This window comes from Epargyreus clarus, unplaced genomic scaffold (assembly GCF_041222505.1).
Source record: "Epargyreus clarus isolate Ecla_fem2 unplaced genomic scaffold, WU_Ecla_fem_2.2 ptg000007l, whole genome shotgun sequence".
Taxonomy (NCBI): Eukaryota; Metazoa; Arthropoda; class Insecta; order Lepidoptera; family Hesperiidae; genus Epargyreus; species Epargyreus clarus.
The window spans coordinates 11,000,803-11,023,768 of record NW_027332215.1 but is presented as its reverse complement, the minus strand read 5'-3'; the positions used below and the strand labels follow the sequence as shown (position 1 = coordinate 11,023,768).

Here is a 22,966-nt window from a genome sequence, read left to right as displayed (position 1 = left end):
AACTTGACCGAGTCCCGTACCCCCCGCAAAACAGCGGGGTTGGTATAATTTTAATGTTGTCTCATTATATTATAATATTATTCAATAATATTGTATTATTATGAAAGAATATTGAAAATCCGGGGGGTATTCACTCCCTTGAGAATTTGCCCGGGCAAAGAGGGTACCCTCGAGACCCGAATAATCCCTACCCACCCCCCATATTGACCGGTGGGTACGAAGTCCCATCTTGCTGCTTGCTGTCGCGAATACGGCTATCATATACTAAAATATATTTTATACGGGAATCGAATGATCGGTATCGCTCACTTAGTCTCAGTCATTCGGTACTTTATTGATCGTCGCCAATAGGCGAATTAGGCGGTTTCATTCCGGAGTTTTCGGTTCGCGGAGTTCCAGGCGAGCGGTAGTATTTTCGATTTTGCAGCTTCAGCTTCAGTAGGGTGACTCCCAGATACAACTGCTATCTCATCTATCATCCGCGAGACTTCTGGCAATACCAGGTAAGTAATTCGTGAATAAAACTGTTTCTTAAACCGAAAATACTATTCACCTTGGTCATCGCCATTCTTTGCCGGCAAGTGAATTTTATAGAATATTAACTAATAATTACTATAAGAATATCTATGAAATGATTCTATTCGAATTTAATCAATATCCTCGTTTCGGATCTGTCGGCATTTGTATTTCTTTTTTCTGTAAAGTATGTAGCATAGTCAGCGGCATTATATGCCGGCAAAGTGAATATTATAAAACATTAACTAACAATAACTTTCAAGAATATTTATGGAATTATTATATTGGAATTAAATCTGGTCTGTCGGCATTTGTATTTCTTTTTTCTGTACAGTAAGTTACAATTAATATTTAATTCATGTATGTTTTTTAAATGAGTTTTATTTTTATTTTGTCTTTCTATCCAATTTACAGAGAGTGTAAATCAAATTGTTATACATTTAAAGCGTAATGAAATGGCGGTAACAAAAATAATGTTTTTAGTATTTTCTTTGTAAATAATATTTTATCCACTTATAGCGAGCAAATAGTCAACTCATATATTTGTGTTGGGAAAATATAAAAAAGAAATCAATATATAAAAATTTAGTAGTGTAAAAAAAAAACTATTTCTTCAACCAATTCATAACTTTTATTATTCCCGCTCAAAATACAACTCAACACGTCAAGAGGCATTCTTTTACTTTTTATGCTAAGTCATACAATCATACCAGCAAGTGACTATATACACAGAAACAGATTATTTTTAAAATATCACATCATGAAAATAACACAAAATAATTAATAAAAATAGTACTGAATATTTCAAAAGAGATCTAACAATACAAATTATTTTTATTTTGTTGGGATCCCATTATTAAATTTTCTATAGCAAAAAAGCCTTTAAATTACTAGAAAAGAGAAGTGTGTAACATAGATCAAGCCATAATTCTTTATTTAATCTTATCGTCAACCCGTTACTGTTCCATTGCCAGGCACTTCTTTCCTTTCCGAGTGAGAACACTCTAGGCCATTATTTGTTGTGCTGGGCAGGTGTGAATTGGTAGAGTTGATAAACCTTTGAGAACATATTTTATTATCTCTCAGGCATGCACATTTTATTACAATGTTCTCCTTCACCATTATATCAACCGATAATTTTTAGGGATCCGTACTCCAAGGGTAAAATCGGAATCCTATTACTGAGCCTCCGCTGTCTCTCCATCTATCACAGAGAGTGTCTATGACAATTGAAAATTTTGCAGAGTATATTTAAGGGTGGCTGCTATGACAACTAATATTAAATATAAAAAAGGTGAAAATAAATGGGGGCCACCAAGTGAGAAACTGCTAGTTTATGAAGATTTTCTATTGAACCGTAATAATTAGACTGCTATAATAAAAAATACTAAAAATAAAAGAAATGTGTCAATTTTGGTGGTATGGAGTCGTCCGTGTGCAAGTTCGAATTGTACTTGGCCAATTATTTAATATACACATAACTGTACAGTGGTGTACACCTGGTGTTTAAATCTAGAATCCCCAATTGAGGGACTGCATTTCAACCATTCGCCTGTCACTGCATGATAAATTTGTGTGTGTAATTTATATTTTATTAATCGTCAGCTTTTACTTTTTTCTGCAAGAATGTAATACCTTTAAACAAGCAATTATTGTATATATATTTGTATCAACGATCTCGGAAATGGAGACCAACCTTGTACTTCAAGGAACATTATACAAAAAAAAATAGCGAAATCGATTCGGCTGTTCTCGAGATTTGCGGATCGGTTTACGGATTTTCACCAAATTTTAAATGCATGCTCAGTAGGTCTGAGAATCGGCTACTATCTATTTTTCATACCCCTAAATAATAAGGGTTCAGCCTTAACATTTTTTTATTTATATGGCAACACAAAGTTTGACGGGTCAGCTAATAAGTAATACTAAATATGTAAAGTAATAATAATATATTTAATATTACAAAGCAATATGTGGCACAATATTTTATATTATTCTGATAAAATGTTACAAATATTATGAGTTCATTATTTTTCAATAATCAGGTTTTTTTAATAAGGTTTTTTTAGTAAGGATTTTCCCATAACTATTGAATAGTTTGGCACCATTGTAAACTGTACGTTTTCTTTTCAGCATCATGCCTGACTGCAGCAAGGGACTCAAGAGCCGTGGAAATGGTCGTTGTAAGTGCATTGTTCAAAACCATTTATGATTGAACATGAGGACTTACTACGTGAGTTTATAGAGGGGAATACTTCTTGGGGAAATCGAAAAATATGAAACGAAGAAAAAAATATGATGTTTTACCAATATCGGGTTTTGTAATAGTTACATAAAAGTGGTCTGACATGTAGATTCTCATGTCTCTGTCTTGTCCTCTTTATTGTACTCTGCCTTCCTATGATTTGAACTCATAAGGCTAAGATAATTAGACTTTTAGACATGCCCGTCGTTACATCATTAATTTTGCAAGAAATCTCATGATGAGCGCCTGGTATTTGGTCACTATTTGGTCCAATAAATATGAAGTAGGAGCGCAATAAACACGTATGTATGATATTAAAAAAAAAATGAAATCTAAGGTAAGAAGACTATCTTTATTTTTAATTTATTGAAAATTGGTTTTAATTTATTTGATGACTACAGAAAAACAGGATCTAGAATTGTATGCAAAATGCACAGTAGTATAGGGTGACTAATAGTCGAAGGTGATTTTGGTTTAACTTTTATTTCTTATTTTAACCCAAATACCAAAAAAAAGAAGTTATTCGAATTTTTAAGATGGTGAAAAATATTTGGGAGCAAAAAAAAGGTAATTTGAAGTTATAAAATCGACGCTTTGTATAACCGACTCAAAATCTGTCGTTGGAACTAAACAATGGAACAATCAACGCTTTATAACACCAACTCAAAATGTGTTGCCATTGTTGGAACCGTAAAAACTTTTTCAAAGCGCGAATTGTTAGTTAAATGTGTTAACATTTTTATGGTTTCGTATTCATTTCTCAACTTCAAACATTTCTTTGTTGTGTTTTCTAGAAAGCTCAATTTAAGATGAATACTGCTGAGGAAAAGTACCTTTTGTAATTAATATGGGCCAATTTCGTACTGCGTTAGATCAAAGATCAAGACCGTGAGTTATGCAAGAGATATTTAAAATTATTTTAACAAGAAATAATTTAATTTGAATCGACACACGTAACCTATGTAATGAATATATGTACAGTATTGTGTACTTGGGATAATTTATTAAAAACAGAAGATCATTTATTATATATAAAAATAAAACCGTTATGATTTTTATCGATAGCATTTTCGCTTATTTATCTGGGTCCACTCCCTAGGCCTAGATCCTTTAGGTTCGGAGGGGGTGAGCCGATGCCTCGCCGCGCGCATTCATCAATATATTCACAACTGCGCACTAAGCCTGTTGCACAAATAAACTTTTCAGAGTAGAAACGCCCGGCTCGATTGGGTGTTCCAAATAATTTTATATTGCTCGTGTTTAAACTTTATTGACTGGTCCTTTAAGATTGTGTTTTGGTACTTGCGATATTTCGGTCGACGAGATGAAAATTCCCCAAAGGAAAGGTAAAACTTCGTAGTAGGTTTACTCCTATACCTCTACGATTATTCTTTTGTTTCGTTGCGTAAATTTTCCGCCTTTTTTGGAAAATAAACCCCTAAGGGAGTTGAATGTTTGTTTGAAAGTTCGTCAATTTTGAACCAAAGAGAGGGGTCGTAGGCCACATATGACCCGCGGACTGCGAGGTACCGGCGACTGGTGTATAATGTAGATTTTGGGAATTTATATGGAAACCTTTCACGTTTGAAGCAAAAAAATATGAAATTTGATTAGTAGGTCTGCTGAAGGTTGATGAAATTTTGTATAATTTATAATCGGGAACTTCTGTCGCATATCTTTATCTATTGATCTCGAAATTAGTGCCTAGAAGAGATAGATTTGAATAAAAGTGGAGACAATTTATTATAGGTTTGGAATATTTCACATTAGAATCATCACTCCGATGTAGGCATAGGCATATATATATATATATATATATATATATTTATACATCATTTATTAACACGCACGTTTCACTGGGAGTTTTCAATATTCTTCACAGCGGGCCCGGGGGTTGGAGGCGGGCGTGGCAACCGTGATCGCTGCCGGAACTGCGACGTACTGGAAGCTAGGTTTGTAAGAAAACCTTATTATGACCAAAAGTAAGTATATCTTCATCTCATAAAGCTCTTTAAGCGCGTTATCATCTAAGATGCTAAATGTTAGTATATGTAAGTATATGATGTTACACTGTTAGGAGAAAATAGAAGAGGTTAATAAAATAAAACAAAAAATAATAATAAGTTACCTACCCTTGTATCTATAATTTTCGTTTAACGGTAACTGTCACTACCGCCACTACTGTAAAATCACTTGTTTCGTTAAACTTTAAAATTTATATATAAATCTATTTTGAAATTACCAATTTTTATGGCTATTCCGCGAGTGGAAAAGCGAACGAAAGAAAAACCGCGGTGAGTACTTAGCCTGAAAAAATGTTCTAGGATCCATGATGCCAAGCAGACGCTGAGGGAGGTGAAGAGGGAGCTCCGCAATAAGGTCCGCGAGCTGCGCAACAAGCGTGAGAAGATGAACCTCATCCTGCTCACTGTGATTGATATCTGCGTAAGTTACTTTATATATTTCATAGCTCTCTTCGTGTTTCGAGTTAAACACAATCCCATAGGGACATACCGGTTAAATTGAAACTAAATGCCACCAGGGCTTCTGATGTTAACGGTTAATGCGTCGCTGCACATTGGTAATTAGCCTTAAATGGGGCCGTCTACTTATTCGAAGTCAATCATAAATATGCACATACTCCTTTCGAAGGAAGTCCCTACTTCGAAACAAAACCCAGCTCTATAGATACTCCTATTTTTATTACGAATTGGCCATATGGGCACATGATACAACTTAATTAAAGTATGTGTGTTACATAGTTTAATTAAATGTGGTTATTACAAAAATATTTAGTTACATGATCCTTATTAAATACCATAATTATATGTAATATAACCTAAGTAAATATCCAGAAATAACTATAGCGGTATTCTTATTTATATCAGGACACAGGGAGTCCCAAGATGAACCGTCGCGCCATCGAGGAGAAGATTGAGGTTAGTTTAGCACGCAAGTCACGGCACATGTCTCGAAGGGTTTGTAATACAAATTGAATACAATAACAACAAAAACCTGGCTGCTTAAAATTAAATTTTACTTCTATAATTTAGACGTATCCAATTACATTTGGAGGCACGGCAGTGCCTCCGCAAGTCGAATTAAATTTTACTTCTACAATTTAGACAATCCAACGACACCTCATGTTTAAATCTGTCAGGCCTTTAGGGCTGGAATTCATACGCTCGCAAAGCAGCAGTCGGCTAAAAACTAAATTCGGAGTTTGCGTTCTGTTTTAGGATTTTACGTTCCGTCATATTTAAAGTTTAAATGGATCCTAATTGCCGATGCTGATAGATTTGTGTCCTAGAGCGAAAGCTGACGGGTGGTTATAGTTTCCATCTGACAAAGGTCAGGTACTAAGGTCCTCTGCTCGCTTTTAACATAACGTAGTTACGTAGTGTAACATGTGCATGGTGTTAACATTGTACCCACAAGTGGCTTTATTAACATTTTAAGGTAAAATCCTTTGTTAATTAAGTCATAAGTGGGTAGCAGCAGGCTCTTTTTCATTTCTAACAGCACGTACTTCCGCACGGTTACGCCCGCGTGGGCTTCAAGCATGGTTTTTTGATTACATACTTTAGTTGTAATCTGTAGCGCCCCTTAGTGGGGTAGGTATAACTTTATTAGATTTATATCGCTTTACGCTTTGAAGATACTTTTTTATTAATAAGCGGCTCTAAGTAAGATTTTTTTATTTGCAACTAACACATTCTTTATAACTTTGTCATTTATATATCCTGCTGGATTGGCTTCCATTACACTGGACAACAAGAAAAAATTAACGTCCAACAAGAACGTGCAAGCATTTTCGATGACCAATTTCCATGCTATCTGATTTCCGTCTTCACATTGTCCTAATGAAATCACGCTCCGCTCTTGCAGTGCCTATTTTTTAAGGGAAAATGCATCCTAAGCTTGGTAATATTTTTAATAGTGTTATCTTGTAGTGCCAATTGTATTAGAAATCAAATTAATCCCTATATTTATTACTACAGAACCCGACGTTTGTGGCTGAGAACGTCAACTTGGCTAACACCATTGCCTCGCTGGTTGATCGCTACAGGGAGAAGGTGGGAGAGTTCAGTATTGACTTGGACGAAGAAGATGAGGAGGAGTAAACACTCAAGTCAAAAGGTACTGGTTCACAAAGAAATTATTTTTCAAAAGTATACATATACCAAACATGATGAACAATTATATTAAAACTTATTGAAACCAATTAAGTAAATTTAATATGGCGGACGCTGTAAGATAGAGGGCTAATTTATTTTTATATACCCTCAAAATCAAATGAGAGTTTTCTGATAAGCATAGGATACAAAACAAACTTCTTAGTAAGTCATTTTGTTACCTATAAATATAAAATTTACTTAAACTTCACTTAAATAATCATCCATTGTCATTAATTTTTTCGAGTCCTGCGGTTTTTATGACCCTTGATGTTATTATTTCATCAAATATCAACTTAAATCTCACTTCAGTTTATACATAATTATTTTTTAATTTTATATTACACGTTTGTATTGTTCATTCACGTTTAATATTTTCTACAGATACCACGTCACCACCTAGGTATCGCCGTGGGATGGAGCAGAGGACTACCACATCTGCAGCTGGAGATCTCTTCACAGATTTTGCATTTTCCGATATTTAAAATATTTAACTACACTATTTTGATCTCAAATATCCAGTCTAAATACTCAATTGCAAACTCTAATGTAGTATGCATCCATATTTAAATGTTAGATTAGAAAGTGTAGACTTACACTAGTTCTTTCTTGGGCGTAGCTATAAATTTAAGGGGGGAGAGGAGGTCCATGACCTGTGGCATAGACGGGAAGGTCGGCAAACAGACTAGCCTCGAAGTTTTTTATTAACCTATGTGAACCTTTGGGTGTCCGGAATAAATTGTCCCTGACATTTGCTGGCCAAAACCAAGAGAAGTCCTCTTGTTTAAACAATTTTTCTTTTCTCATCTACGCTAAAGTGGGGATCCGGACTCCCATACCCCCTTCTTCCCCCTTATATACGCCCGTGAGATTTTACTATTTAATCGATGTATTTCTATGTTTAGGATTAAGAATTTTTGTTTAATTTGTATTTTCTTATGTTCGTCTAGTATTTTTCACGCTAAAGTTATAATTGTTTATCTTATTTTATTAAGAAAGTAACTTGTTTCACTCTTTTCTTGCTATGTTTGTTATATACTGATTTATTGTTAGTAAATATAAAATAAGTACTTTGATAATTTTTCTCATTACATTCATGTTATAAGTTGCTTCAAAGATAACTTTAAGATTAGTTAGTCTATTATTTTTTACTTTACATTATTATATGTATTAGCTTCTAGTCACGTTTATATAGGTGTTAAACCACGGCGTCTATTGTAATAGGTATAGCATATACATATACTCTCACATGTAATCTCACAAGTTTATTAAATAATAGCTCATGTTTTAAATAAATCTCATTAACAATGACATTTAAATTGTATTAATTAAATGTAGTTTCAATAAATAAACGATTGATTCACTTCCAAATTTGAAATTGTTTAATTTTCATATTTTCCTTGATATTTTCCTCTTATTGTTGGCCTCATCCGAAAGGTTATAGTAGCCCAGCATGCTATGTAGAGAGCTATGTTTGGTATTTCGTTATGATACATAAATCACAACGTTGGAATCCATAGGCGAAGTAAGGTTACCGACATAACTCTCAAAATTAGTAGGCTGAAGTAGCTATGGGCCGGCTACATCACTCTCGAGGACCAATGGGGAAGAATGGTCCTCGAGTGGCGAGTGGCACGTTTACCGTTTAGGCAAAAGAAGTAGAGGTCGCCCCCCGACCAGAAAGACCCATGACTTGATGATGACGTCAGAAAACCGCTGGGTTCAGTGGGCACGGAACCGCTTCGAGTGGCGCCAGTTAGGAGAGGCCTATGTCCAGCAGTGGACCTTAAAAGGCGGATATATTTTTCTTAATACGGGTATAAAATTATCTCAACTGTGTGTTACCAATTTGGAATTGGCCAGCGCAGTGGTCTAAACCCCTATCTCGAGAGGAGACCCGTGCCCGGCACTGGGACAGTATTGGGTTAAAGACGACGACTCATTTATTAATGAAACTGTTGAGTTGATTTTGCGTAAGAAAGTTATAGTAATCTTAAGAATAGCGAAAATGATATTGACAGTACTTTCGCTATCTAACAATATCAGCTTAAAATCGAGATGGTTTCAAACAAATCATTTAATTCACCATGGCTCATGATAACCGTACCCCCTCTGAGCCCAAGTTTACGAGGGGAGAAAAATGCATTTTTATCCATTTAGTTTTAACTTTCGTTATGATTATGGTACTGGTTATCGTATATGGTTTACATCTATATTTAGTAAGCCACACACAATATAGTATATTTAACACAAGGCGCAGTATTTCCGACCCCATACGTAAGTTACTCTGAGTATGAATCTAAGTACCCTTTCGTTAAATGCATAATACTAATATTCAAAGATATAGAGTAGTATCTGCCTGTGATATCTAATTATTTTCCTTTATGCATAACTTTTACCTTTCTTTCAGAGAACTCAAGGAAACGAGGTAGGGACCACCTTCGTACATCCGTTTAATGAATCGATACCGATAATCAAAAGATAGGCGGGGCTCTCAGAGCAGAATAAGTACAATATGGTGTCTATTGCTACTACTCTCGTAAATAATACTAGGCAGACAAATTAATAACAATATTAAAGACTTGGCGTGGACTTGGCAGATACTACGTGGACGTATGACACGATTGTATAATTTTTAGTAGGTGTAAACTATGGGTACCTACTCTACTCTGGAAGTCTGGAACCGTGTAAGGTTCCCAAATTTTTCACTTTGTAGTGGTAGGTACTGAAGAAAAAAATATAACCATTTTTGTTTTCTCTCTTACTTAGATATCTAAATACAATAATTTGGATATCTTTGCTGTTTTGTTACAGAAAACATGTTTTGTAATACCTACTTAATTTCTGTTTCTAGAGATAAATGTGCCAGAAATTCCACTTGTGGGATATCTGTTTTTAAATCTGACGATTCCAAAAATCATATGCAACACTTTATTATTACGACGGCGCTGGTCACTTTGTCCAGCCCACTGCGTGGTTATGCGTGCAGAACCCGAATTGGCTCATCTGTTTTTCTCTTGGGCAATAAAATACAGGATATTTACAGATAGTTCAGGCAAGAATACTTAATTTAATATTTGGGAAGCGGCCCAAGAGGTTTAGCTATTGGGAGACGTTTGCAATCTAACTTCTTATCTTACTTATGAATATTATAAATGCGAATGTTTGGATTCATGGATGTTGCTTCATCACGCCAGAACTGAGAACAGCATGTGAATTTGGACGAAATTTGGCACAGAGTTTGATTATAGTCTGAAATACGATATGGGATATTTAATCCCGAAAAAATGTACCGTTCTCGTGAGATAAAATTGCTTTTTGGTTTTATGCTCTGCCACAGTTGTTAGTATCACATCAGGTAAATGTACTGCTATATATATTACGTAAACACTAAAGTTAAGTTTATATTGTGTACATGTGAATTATTGCTTCCAGGTTCTGTTATGATTTCTACTCGCGTCAGAAGGAGCATCGCTCATCCATATTTTGATAGGGATTCGTTCGCTAATAACATTGGATTGCTTGAACACACTGAGTCATTACCAACTCAAGCTATAACTTGTAAGTCTGTTTTTACACTTGAATATTGTATTGTATTATAAATCCGTATTTAAAATTTAAGGAAGAACGAAAACATCGTGAGGAATCCTGCATACCTGATAGATATTAAAAAAAAAATCTCGAAGGTACCTGAAGGTATGTGAAGTCTATCAAATCAATACACACTTGACCAGCGCGGTAGAACTAATTCTTCCCATTTTGAGAGGAGACCCATGCCACGCAGCGGGACAGTATTGGCTCATAATAAAAAAAATGTGGTAATGGGTTGATAATGTATTTAGAATTTTAGTATCTAATACGTTTTAAGTTAACCAAATTAATAAAAGCCTTTTAGTTAAATGTGAAATTCGTCATTTATATAATTTATTAAAAATAAAGTTCGTGTAAACTGATACAAGTATTTTCAGTAAATAATGCTGCTGTAAACTATGTTTCACCATCAAGCAAGATGTTTATTGTTGGTTGGGAACCCAATGTCATAGAACATAACGGTTAGTATCAGCTTAGCATAAATGTATACTATCGTTACTTGGCACCTACGTTTAGATTACCTCCATTGGGCCCTTAACATTTTTAACTTGGAACATGAATTCCAGTTTTTAATCCCGAAGCAACAAGCACTTTTTTGGGTTCCGTACCTAAAGGGTAAAAACGGAAGCCTATTACTAAAACTGCTGTCTGTCCGTCTGTCACAAGGCTTTATCTCTGGAGCCGTAATAGATAGACAGTTGATTTTGTTACAGATAATGTATAATGGTGGCCGCTATAACAACAAATACTAAAAATAAAAAAAGTTGATTATAAAAAGAGGTCACCATACAACAAACTGCTATTTTTCGACATTTTTCGAACTAACTGTTAAACCGTTATAGATACACAGTTCAAATTTTCAGAATGTAATCACTTCAATGGCTGCTGTAATAACAAATACTAGAAATTAAAAACATGAAAGTATTGGGACGGTACGGGGAGGTACGGAACCCTCCGGGTGCGGGTTTGACTTGCAATTGGCCCATTATTTCCAAAACTCTCTGTGTGAACAGACCCAAATAACAAATAACGCAGTCCGAGTGTCACCAGGTAAGTGGTCACTGCCGCCTATGGATATATGTAAACATACGTAAACCGTTAAGGTAGAATTGTTTTTCGGATTACGTCGGATACGGTACGGATTCTTCCATCTTTCATCGCATTTTACTATTTTACTGTTTTATTGAGGACTTAACACGTCTACTTAAGTGCTAAGTTCAAATGTGATAATTACCTTAAACATGTATTCGTTTAGATAAATTCATTAACGGACCGAATAACTATGCCGTATATTATATAAACAAGGAAGATTGTTTGGAAGTGTTAACTCCTATCGTTTTGATGAGGAATTACGAATTTTGTGTTACGTTACAAAAAAATAGCAAGATTGTTTTAGGTTTGTACTTACTTATATAATTATAGTATTACATATAATTATTATTGAATTATAAAAATATTTTAAGTAGAATACAAAGACATTTAACTATCTGATTCACTTTACACATTCACTTTATCGAAATCATAAAGTGTAATGTGGGAATATCTATTTACAGTAGAAACTCGATTAACCGGACTAATAGATGTCGTAGGGTATTCGGATAATCGAATGTATAAAGAAATTCGGATTTTGTGTACATACATAATGATATGTTTATTTTAAAAACAACAAATATCAACAAAAGTCAACGTGTATTAAGGAATTATAGTTTCTTAGATTACATACATACGAGTATGTGTGGGAGAATGCTTCATTTCATATATAAATATTCCGTTTTTAAAATCACATGATATTAATTTCGAACTACCGCTCCGTATTAAAAATTGGCTACCTGTATCATGGTATAAAAAAGGGGCGCGCAACTGTCAACAGATCAGAAGTTGTCCAATAGTGGGCACGGCACGGTGGTGTTCTGAACTGTTTGGTATTTTGCTTGGGTGTTATCGTTACTGTGGTGGCATTAATGCTTATTCATTTAATTATTTTAACTATATTTTTTATAAATATTGGTTAAATTATTTGAATCGAAATACCATTGTAGATCTATCTACCGGCGCGCCCACATATGTACTGCACCCTTAATCATTGAATAAAATATTTAGGTACATTTGCACATATACGTATAATTTGTTAAATATTTGGTAATTTGCATTTGGTACTAATGAAATAAATAAAATAGTAAGTTTAGTTTGATTTAAAATATTTGGTAATTGTCATTTGACGTACCTAAGCCACTTTTTTTCTTCATTGCTGCTACCTATATCACAAATTCGTTTCAGCTGTAGTAAACTCATAGTATCACTCTCTGTTTGTTTTTCAAATCACTTTAAAGCTGTTTCCAGGGCATGAAGTGCTTGATCATGATATGGTTCTGCATCATTTTCCACGTTTAAATTTTTTTCTGTTTCATCATGCGTTTGAAAGTCTTGATCATTACTGTCACAAGTGACCCTTTTTTTGTTATCTAGGGGGAAACCTTCAAAGGTGCCGTGGGAGCGTCATAGAGTTGTATGACTGTATGCGACCACACATACCGCCGTCCTTCCCGGGGCCGTTGGCCGGGCGGTTCGAGCTCCCACTCTTGCCACCCGCAACCCCGGAAGTCGCCTCTTACGACAGGCCTATTCTGGTCCCGGAACTACAGGGACAGTCACAAGTGACCCACTCTTTCATATCATCATCATCACAATCCTGGCATATTTGTATCTTTAACAGTAGCTCATTAATATCACAAAATAAAAACTAACAGTAGTCAATCAATACAAAGCGGGCTCGAGCAACGCACATATACACACCGCTCACCGACACCTTTTCTCGAGGGGACTCGGGTACATACGTGCGGGACTATACCGCGTTTGGACACGCGGACACGCGTTTGGAACTGTTTTATACAAGAAATGGAGCAACAAAAAAAAGTTAGCCTAATTGTGTAGTGGATGGTTGTTATTCAACATTAAACGGTGAATTTTCGTTCTTTTATAACTACAAATTTTTTAGAGAGGTAGTCCGGATAATCGCGAATCCGTATAACTGAGGGCCGGATAATCGAGTTTCTACTGTACTTTCATTACAATGAATATAAATTGACATAAATGTAAGACTTAAAATTAATATTTTCCAGAATACGGCGCTGTGATATTTAACAACACCAAACCAATTGGATTTTTCTCTTGGGGTGAAAGTATCCAAACCGAACTTCCATTAGTTATAGTAAATGATACATTGTTTCAAGACTGGTTAATACCGCTAATAAATTTTTGAGATAAATAAACTTCATATTCTATATTTATTAAGAAGCTTTCATTGATTGATTTATTACTTAGCACAGCAAATACCTACTTAGACCATAGATTAGTAAAGATACTTCGCCGCCTTGAAATTGAATGAAGCCACAAACGGCTTATTTTAGTAAGTTTTTTTTTGTATCCTTGACAAATAAAAACATTTTTAGAGAAAATTTACGAATAAATAACTAATTTACGTAATAATTACGTAATTTACGTAATGTTATTTCAAATATTTTAGGCACATTTTAGCACGGAGACGTGGCAAAACTTTTTTACGCAACTATTTCAATTCTCAAAACTGGGTACATTTTCTTGTTAGGACTTTAGGAGTGAGTAATCTTTACTAATCTATGACTTAGACACACTTAACATATTCAAGTAGGTACCTACTTATTGAGACGCGGTGGAGGTGCTCGATAGGTACCAACTTGAATTTCGCATGAGTTCATCAGCAGCTCAGCAGATCAGCAGATCAGCAGCGTTACATTTATGAAATTTATATACAATTTATAAAAAAAAAAAACAGTATTGGTTCATGTGGTTCAGCTAGATTCACCGTTAGGTTCCTACATAGGTATTGGTCTTGTTCAATTTGCCTAAATACTAATTTTCAAGTCCCTTAGGTTATAATATGCTGGAGTTCCTTACAAGATTTCCTCAACCCCAACCAATAGGCATGGAGTGTAGGTGATGTTGTCTTTAAAGGACTAATCCCAGTGACAGAAACGAACGGTACGGTCCCGGGTACGAAAAACTGGAATAAAAATGCAAAAGTACCTCTTCAATTTAAGAGTTACGTCATGGATATCCTTTTTTTTATAAAGTTTACAATACTGGTTATTGGGGAAAATGCCACTTGTCGGTAGGTACTTCTCTAGAAATATTTTTAATTCTATACTTAATCGATCGAAAGCGCCCATCACTGTGCAGCATTAAGATCAGCGCACATTTGCAATAAGAGAGATGCTATACATGCCCGGCATCAAGGTGGAAGCTTGGCGCGGCAAAAAGGGACCGCCCCAATGCCACCGGTGCCAGCAGTTTCGTCACAGTTCGCATAACTGTCATCGGCACTTGGCCTGCGTGCGCTGCGGCGAGCAGCACGCGGCCCATGAGTGCCCCAGGCCGCGCGAAGAACCGGCGACCTGCGTGAACTGTGGCGGACCGCATCCCGCCAACCACACATCCTGCCCGGTGTTTCGGCGGGAAGCGCGCAATAAGCGCGCTGGCACGGTTGCCCTCTCTGCCAAGCCGGCAGAGATGAGACGGACGCAACCATCGGTGGCTCCCGTTCAGCCGAGGACCGTGGAGGAGCAGCACGAGGGCTCCCTCATGGCCCCGGCCAACGGGCCAACGATTCGCGGGGCTCCAGTAAAGAGTCGGAGGAGTAGGGGGAAGAAGGCAAAGGCCGCCCCCTCGGCCGCCCCACCCGCACCTGCACCTGCTGCCAGGAGGCAGCCACGACAGAAGACACCCGCTCCTACCCCCGCTCCCGCTCACAGATCAGAGCGGAGCCAGGGGGCTAGCGAAGAGGCCTGCAGTAAACAGCTGAGGGTACTACAGGACCTCACAAAGATGCTGCAGCAAGTGATCACAGCTATGGGTGAGGGCCACGACACGGGGCCAGCTATCCGTAGCGGCATAGCGAGCATGTCCGCTCACTATGGATAGCAAGCTCCTGCGTATCCTATTTTGGAACGCCCGCGGCCTAAAGGAGAAGGCCGCGCTTTTCCGACTCCTCCTGCGGGAACAGGACATCGACGTGGCTTTGGTCTCCGAGACTCTCCTGTCCTCGTCGGACCTCTTCAAGACTCCAGGATACAACGTATACCGCCAGGACGAGATTAACGACTCAGGTAGCCTCTACAGAGAGCTCTCGGTGCTCGTCCGTAGGAAGGTTATACACCAGCCCCTTCCAACCCAACATCTGGAGAGCATGCAGGCCCTCGGGATCGAGGTCTGCTTCGGCGACACCCCGCTCCGGATCTTCAGCGTATACCGCCCGCCGGGCGGCAGGTTAGTGCTGGCTGACGTCCACAAACTGCTGGACGCGCCGCACGCGACCATAGCCGCCGGCGACTGGAACGCAAAACATCCGGGGTGGAACAGCCATACTGCGTGTCCCAACGGACGACGCCTCTTCGATGACGCCGAGCGCTGTGGGTATGAGGTGAGGGGCCCAGAGTGCCCCACTCATTACCCGGATCGACAGACGCACGCGCCGGACGTCATCGACATAGCAGTACTCCGAGGACTAGGGGTACTGCCCGCACCTGAGTCGCTGCTAGACGGCATGGGGTCCGACCATGTTCCCGTCCTGCTGGTCCTGGCGAAGACACCTCTCAGAGTCTCGCCACCGAAGCCACGTCGCAAAACGGATTGGACTCTCTTCAAGGAGCAACTGGAGATCACCACACCAACTCGACCCATCTGCACGGAAGGAGACGTCGACCAACTCGCAGTCGACCTCACCGCCAGCATACGGGACGCCTTGGACGCTAACACAATAGAGGTACCGGCGCATGGGAGATTGCCCCCACTGCCGCCCCACATCCGCCAACTCATCGCCCACAAAAGGCGCCTCCAAAGGAGCTGGCAGAAGACGAGATGCCCGACGCAGAAGACTCTCCTCAGCCGAGCCTTAGAGAAGCTCAAGGTCGAGTTGGAAACGCATGCCACCGAGAGATGGGAGACCCGGTTAGGAGAGGCCTATGACGACTGGCCCTCCCTTCACAGACTCTGCCACCAGATGTCGCGCTCCCCGGCCCCGGTCCGCCCCTTGTTGCATGCGGACGGTACGCCCCGATACCGGGCGGAAGATCGTGCAGAGATCTTCACCGAGCACCTAGAACGCCAGTTCCGGCCGAACTCGTCACAAGCGACGGAGCACATTGCAGCAGTCGAGCAACACCTCTCAGACTACCTCGCACAGCCTATAGCTCCAGATGAAGAACCCGTTGTCTTCTCCCCGAGCATGGTCCAGCGTGCGATTGAAAGGACTCAAGCCAGAAAGGCTCCCGGCGCAGATGGTATTACCAACACGGTACTCCGCCAACTTTCCAGGAAGACGGTGGTGGCGGTCACGCGCCTTTTCAACGGCATCCTGTGCACGGGGACATTCCCGCACTCATGGAAAATTGGGCACATCATTATGTTGCCCAAGCCGGGGAAAAACACCCTGAAGCCTGAGAGCTATAGGCTCATCACTCTCTTATCATGCGTGTCGAAGGTGTTTGAAAAGCTCCTGCTGCAACACATGATACCACACCTTACACCCCGACCGGAGCAATTCGGATTTCGGCCGGAACACTCGACTGGTCCTGGCGAAGACACCTCAGTTGTCGAGGGTACTGCACCACCTCACCGCCGCCCTAAACAAGAAGGAGCGAGCGTGTGCAGTATTCCTCGACATGGAAAAGGCGTTCGACCGTGTTTGGCACGACGGCCTGCTCTACATAATCTCGCAGTCGTCGGCGCCCAGGCGTATCGTCAAGGTGATCTCCAGCTTCTTGAAGAACAGGAGCTTCAGAGTGGTGGTCAACGGGACGCCATCGAACGAGCACCCCGTGGCAGCTGGAGTCCCGCAGGGAAGCTGCCTCTCTCCGACCTGCTACTCCACATACACCGACGACATTCCAGCGGAAGGGGGGGCTCTACTCGCCCTTTACGCGGACGACGCGGCGTATGTGACAACTTCATTGAACTCCAAGCACGCCGCGTCGAAGATGCAACGCGCCCTGGATGCCCTCCCTGACTGGCTTTCAAAATGGAGACTGTCGGTGAATGTGGGGAAGACCCAAGCGGTCAGAATTGGTGACTCCTCACCAAATGACCCCACTCTGAAGTTCAACGGATTGGACGTCCAGTGGTCCGCCCGGGCGAAGTACCTGGGCGTGACCCTGGACTGGAAGCTAACCATGAAGCCCCACGTGGACGCCGTCATCGCCAGTGCGAGGGCGGCCAGCTTCTCCCTCCGTCCAGTGCTCTCCTCGAGCCTCTCTCTGGGTGTGAAGACCTGCATTTTCAAACAATACATAAGACCCCGCCTGACGTACGCGGCGCCGGCCTGGTAGGCGCTCGCGAGCGAACCGCAGCGCAAACGCCTGCGGGTAATTCAATCGCGGGCGCTGCGGCAGGTAGCCGGCGCGCCGTGGTACGTCAGGAACGCAGTCATCCAGAGGAACTTACGAGTCGAGAGCCTGGACGACTTCATCGGCCGCCTCGCCACGAAGATGTTGGAGCGTGTCGATGCGGCGCGATTCCCGCACCTGCGGGATCTGGCGCCGCTCCACGCTCGTCCACCGGACCGCAGGGCGTTCCCGCGCGATCTCCTGGCGTGGGACCCGCCGGCGGACGTCGGGGCTTCATGAGAAGCATCTATGAAGACTGCAGCACTCGAGAGTGTCGCCCACAACGGATTGACAACTTCACGGACATGACACCACTATGGGTAACCCCATAGAACCACGGCTTTACAAGACCCATTACCACAGGTATGCCAGTGGGGGAAAAAAAAAAAAAAATTAACACTTTATATATACAATGATTTACATATTTATTAATAAAAAAAAAACCCTCTGGCTACCAACCCAAGGACCTGCCTGTAGAAGAAGCTAAAGCCTTAGAAAGGACACCTTCAGGGTCAGCAATGGCCCTGGAAGAGGAAAATCACGATGGTCCGGCGCGCTCCGGAAAATAGAAGAATTTGTAATATATGGTCAAGATAAGAAAATACAACAGGAAGATTGAAATTGGAGTTTTTATTTGCAAACCCGTACTCAACAAGCGGTTTCTTGTATTTATCATATTTTAAACTTTTTTTATTTATAGTATTTATTGTTATAACAGCCACCATTATACATACTCTGTAAAATGTTCAAATTTCTATCTATTACGGTTCAGGAGATAGAGCCCTGTGACAGATGGACGGAGGCTTATTAATAGGGTTCCGTTTTTACCCTTTAACACGTTCCCTGCGGCACAGATTTTTCTGTACTTTCCATTACTGCGTTACGAGTTGTTTTAAACCTCGTCCTATACCCGACATTGTGGCGGCACGAGGCGTATTAAATCCCACCGCCCGAAGGAGACTAAAATCCTTTTTTTGGCGCCAAATAAGATAAAATGGACGGCTTTTGTCTTGATTATTATTAACAATGAGTTGATTAACCTAGATCTGCCACCGCCCTTGGTCAAATTAGTTAGTTTAGATTCTATGGGTAAAATAAAATGTGGGGTATAATGCACCTCGGACCGCACTGAAAAATGACAGGTTTCGATATAATTTAGTGATGGGAAAATAAATATCGATTTTATTTTATTGTTTTTATTTATCAACGTTATGGACAGAATGAATACAAAAAGGGGAAAAGTTATGGATGTTTTTCATTGAAACATTTCAGACAATAAGGTTTTTTGTAAACAGTGCATTCCGTGAGACTTTTTTTTTTGTTTTTTTTGTCTGCCTGTCAAGAATGTGCGGAGTTTTTCGTAGCATCCGACACATCTCTTCTTCTTTGGACCCTTATCGAGATGATGTGCTTTCTTTGCAGTGGATTTTGAAAAGTAGGAGCGAGTAGATTAGGGTAAAGAGTAATCGGAATACTCGGTAACGATTTTGCCTACGTTTCCTATATCAATAATGTAGCTACTGAACTTTTGTTTGAACCATAACAGGAAACGTAATTATCTATAATGTAATTTATTACTATACGGATATACGCCTAGCCTGCCAAGTCTCACTACTGGACTTTCACCTAGATAGAGTATATTTGTGACTTACCTGTTTTTGAAATATCTTCCTGTATTCTGATTTTGGCTCAGATTATTCAACCGGTTTTTCTTCATCTTCCTCCATGATCAACTTTTTTCGGCAACGTTTCGACATGATAATTTTCAACACAAAGACAGCGGTCCTACTTCGTCGCGTGCGCATCCTCGATTACGTTGCACAACACTAACCACGTGAAGCTAGCGTGGGGTGCGGTACGAGGTGCGTGGGGAAACGAGGTGTTCGCAACCTCGTTCCGCACTGTGCTATAATAATGCTAATTATTTGTTCAGTGCGGCACGAGGTCTAACAAACCCGACATTAGGTTGGTGTACCATAGAACTAGGAATCAGTAGCACATCACAAACATATAGTTATCACTCTCCTACACTGAACCAGACGGAAGTTATGCCTCTCGCACCACAGAGAAGTTAAAGTTTTTTCTTACCGCTATAACGACCAGACATGGACGAGGTGTTTTAAGCCGCGTTCCGTTGCTATCGTGTTAAGTAAAAAGGACGCTGCAGCCATGGTTTTTTATACTGAATCCCATCCGATTTATACTTTTATTATAATAATCCATTTTTATTGTCTTTAGAAGACTGCATAGCCCTAGTACAACTCTGGCTAAAAAAAAGGGGGGGGGGGGGGATATTTAATTACTCATTGTTCAAACTGGAACATTATTTTGTCCAGGATCCGCTGTGCGTCCACCTGCTATGAATTTTTAAACTCGGAGCCCTCGATTGAGAGGCAAACTTTTTAACCACAAGTATAATCATATTAATAATATTTGTTTTGTGTTTATTAATTATTTTTAAGTCTTTGGAGGGTGAGACTATCATTGATTATATCGGTCGATAACTTCGAATGATGTGGCGGGTTAACGCCATTTCACCTGGCTAAGCTATCCCTAATTCCGAGCATAACTCCCTCCGACTTTAGAGTTTTCAGCTTTGAGGCTTCTAAAGCCTAAAGGATCATATCTTGGCGCCATAAGTCACCACTGGCTCGAATACTTTCAAATTCAGGCAATGAGGAATTGGGGTAAGAAAGCACTCCATATTTTTCGGCACGTGAACTAGCTGAGATGGATTCTTCGAGTAACCCCATTCGCACAACAACATCCTGGTGTGAAATGGAGTCGTATGCATGATGTTTTCCTTGTCCCTGTTGGTTTTAAGACCCGTCCGTTATGAGGCATTGTGGATATCACATAGGTTTTGAAGATAGTAAAATCCATTGTGGTTCGACTCCAGCGGCACCACCGCTACACCTACCCGTATTTAAACCTAATAACGGAATTATTCTACGCTGCTTTGTTCCGGTTTGAAGGGTACGATAAGGGAAACAAACATTTTAAGGCATTCCAGCTTTGTCCTCAGGGGTTATGGTGCATCTGTTGCCTCAAGTAAAAATTTAATCCTATCTGGGGTGGATTATAGTTACTCTATTACTATGTACTCTTACTAGGTTTTACTTTTTATCAAAATCGGCCTCGTAACTTCTTTCAGCATTTTTCGCCAATCCTTATAGTTTCGGATTTGGCCCTGAAGTCCCGTTTGAAAAATTCACCCTGTATATTCGTGCAATATTGATTGACGTGCCTCTTAAGTTCTGTGACAGTAGAATAATAAAATTGTAATGATAGTCTATTATATTACCTGGTTTGTCTTTAATATCTCTCATTAGTGAGCCATTTCAAATATTAGACGAACCTAGTGATAGATATTTGCTCTGAGACAAAATATATCTACGTCCTATTCCATAAGTCTAAGCATTTCATTATAGTGTACCTCGTATCACAGCACTAATATATTTATACGTTCTACTTCTATTTTGCTTAGTTTGCTGCCAGTCGCCTGTGCGTGCGGTAGCCTCTGAATTACTATGGTATATATGTGGTTGTACTATCCGTACTATCCATTTTATTACGAGTGGAAGTATTTGGAAGTGTATGAAGCTGCATTTTGTGAGTAATGATTAAGGATTATTCCAAAAATTGCGATATACATTAAATCTATAAATATACTACATGCACATTTTAATAAATTTAACTTTGACAAATTTTATTATATTATTGGTAATAACAATGCACTTTTGATATTTATGGTATAATAATTTCCATTGAACTTGATGTTTTATTTTTCGATTTTATAACTATTGTTGATATTATCTTATAAGTCTTCATTAAACATAAAGTTCAGTTAAAATATTACGTTTTATGATGTCACACGGTTAAATTAATGTTAAATGTATTCAGCAGGTGGATTAATTTTATTTATTAAAATTTAACCATTAATGTCAACACATGTATAATTTAAAAAAAACATACCTTTTGTGAACTTTGTACAACATGGGCATAGATTAGTAAAAATTACTCACTCCTAACAAGAAAATGTACCCAGTTTTGAGAATTGAAATAGTTGCGTAAAAAAGTTTATATCACGGCGTGCGTAAATGGACGTTTTACGCACGCTTCGCGTGCGCAAAACTCCCATTTCCGACCCCGTAATATAAAATTTTATACAACACGCGGACGAAAAATGTTTTTCTGACTCGTGTGATTGCAGTCCTCGCCTGCGGCTCGGCCTGCAAACTCACACTTGTCAGAAAAAAATTTTTCGTCCTCGTATTGTCATGTACTATTTGCCACGTCTCCATGCTAAAATGTCCCTAAAATATTTGAAATAATTATTTATTTATTACGTAAATTACGTAATTATTACGTAAATTAGTTATTTATTCGTGAATTTTCTCTACAAATGTTTTTATTTGTCAAGGATTCAAAAAAAGAACTTACTAAAATAAGCCGTTTGTGGCTTCATTCATTTTCAAGGCGGCGAAGTATCTTTACTAATCTATGAACATGGGCTAATTTTTTTTATTACTCCTACAGTAAAACTATATACTACATATTAAAATATAATACGTTTCCGTAAAAGTTGAATTAAAATGCCCTAATCTTACAACTACATTTATATTTTACACAGATAATAAACAAATTTAACCTGCAATTTTCACTAGAAGTAACACACAAACACATACCTAAATTGGACGTTAAATAAAAGTTTGTAATACAAACATGTCTTCTTTAAATCTTCCCGCCACGTTTATTAAAACATAGACTATAAATACTATAGAACTACCAACTATAAATACTATATCGACTACCAACCTAACTTAACCATTTGTTTTTGAGTCCACATAATTTGAAAATTTTATACTGTTATTTATATTTATGATTTAGCCAATTGCTTACATATAATAGTTATACAAAAACTGCACTGTTTATTTGATCTACTATGCTATCAAGTACGATATTTAGTGAAATTAATGGCCATGTTTGACTTTTCAAATAACCCAAAATAAAGAAAAACAAAT

At 39.0% G+C, this 22,966-nt stretch overlaps 2 protein-coding genes across 8 annotated transcripts; both read left to right on the top strand.

Annotated features, from left to right (window-relative positions):
• Window positions 1-218: 218 nt before the first annotated feature.
• On the top strand, window positions 219-8,307 carry LOC140743382 (uncharacterized). 5 transcript variants are annotated; one of them, XM_073074585.1, is made up of 7 exons: window positions 219-503; window positions 2,650-2,699; window positions 4,644-4,743; window positions 5,086-5,206; window positions 5,650-5,739; window positions 6,763-6,901; window positions 7,321-8,307. In XM_073074585.1, the coding sequence occupies exons 2-6, from the start codon at window positions 2,654-2,656 to the stop codon at window positions 6,883-6,885; spliced, it is 480 nt and encodes a 159-aa protein (XP_072930686.1). In that variant the 5' UTR covers window positions 219-503; window positions 2,650-2,653; the 3' UTR covers window positions 6,886-6,901; window positions 7,321-8,307. The 5 variants fall into 5 exon arrangements, with proteins under 5 accessions (XP_072930686.1, XP_072930688.1, XP_072930689.1 ...); XM_073074587.1 differs by having other exon boundaries at window positions 222-503; window positions 4,644-4,713; XM_073074588.1 differs by having other exon boundaries at window positions 231-503; window positions 5,650-5,700.
• Window positions 8,308-8,992: 685 nt separating this feature from the next.
• Window positions 8,993-13,821, top strand: LOC140743381 (trypsin 3A1-like). Of its 3 annotated transcripts, XM_073074581.1 has the most exons (7): window positions 8,995-9,213; window positions 9,347-9,364; window positions 9,791-9,991; window positions 10,372-10,497; window positions 10,905-10,988; window positions 11,783-11,923; window positions 13,647-13,821. In XM_073074581.1, the coding sequence occupies exons 1-7, from the start codon at window positions 9,024-9,026 to the stop codon at window positions 13,784-13,786; spliced, it is 900 nt and encodes a 299-aa protein (XP_072930682.1). In that variant the 5' UTR covers window positions 8,995-9,023; the 3' UTR covers window positions 13,787-13,821. The 3 variants fall into 3 exon arrangements, with proteins under 3 accessions (XP_072930684.1, XP_072930683.1, XP_072930682.1); XM_073074583.1 differs by lacking the exon at window positions 9,791-9,991 and having other exon boundaries at window positions 8,993-9,213; XM_073074582.1 differs by lacking the exon at window positions 11,783-11,923 and having other exon boundaries at window positions 8,994-9,213.
• Window positions 13,822-22,966: the final 9,145 nt, after the last annotated feature.

Coding starts and splice junctions, on each gene's coding strand:
- LOC140743382 (XM_073074585.1), top strand. CDS start 2,654: ATGCCTGACTGCAGCAAGGGACTCAAGAGCCGTGGAAATGGTCGTT. Junction 2,700..4,643: donor GAGCCGTGGAAATGGTCGTT/GTAAGTGCATTG, acceptor TATTCTTCACAG/CGGGCCCGGGGGTTGGAGGC. Junction 4,744..5,085: donor AAACCTTATTATGACCAAAA/GTAAGTATATCT, acceptor AAAATGTTCTAG/GATCCATGATGCCAAGCAGA.
- LOC140743381 (XM_073074581.1), top strand. CDS start 9,024: ATGGCTCATGATAACCGTACCCCCTCTGAGCCCAAGTTTACGAGGGGA. Junction 10,498..10,904: donor ACCAACTCAAGCTATAACTT/GTAAGTCTGTTT, acceptor AAGTATTTTCAG/TAAATAATGCTGCTGTAAAC. Junction 11,924..13,646: donor AAATAGCAAGATTGTTTTAG/GTTTGTACTTAC, acceptor AATATTTTCCAG/AATACGGCGCTGTGATATTT.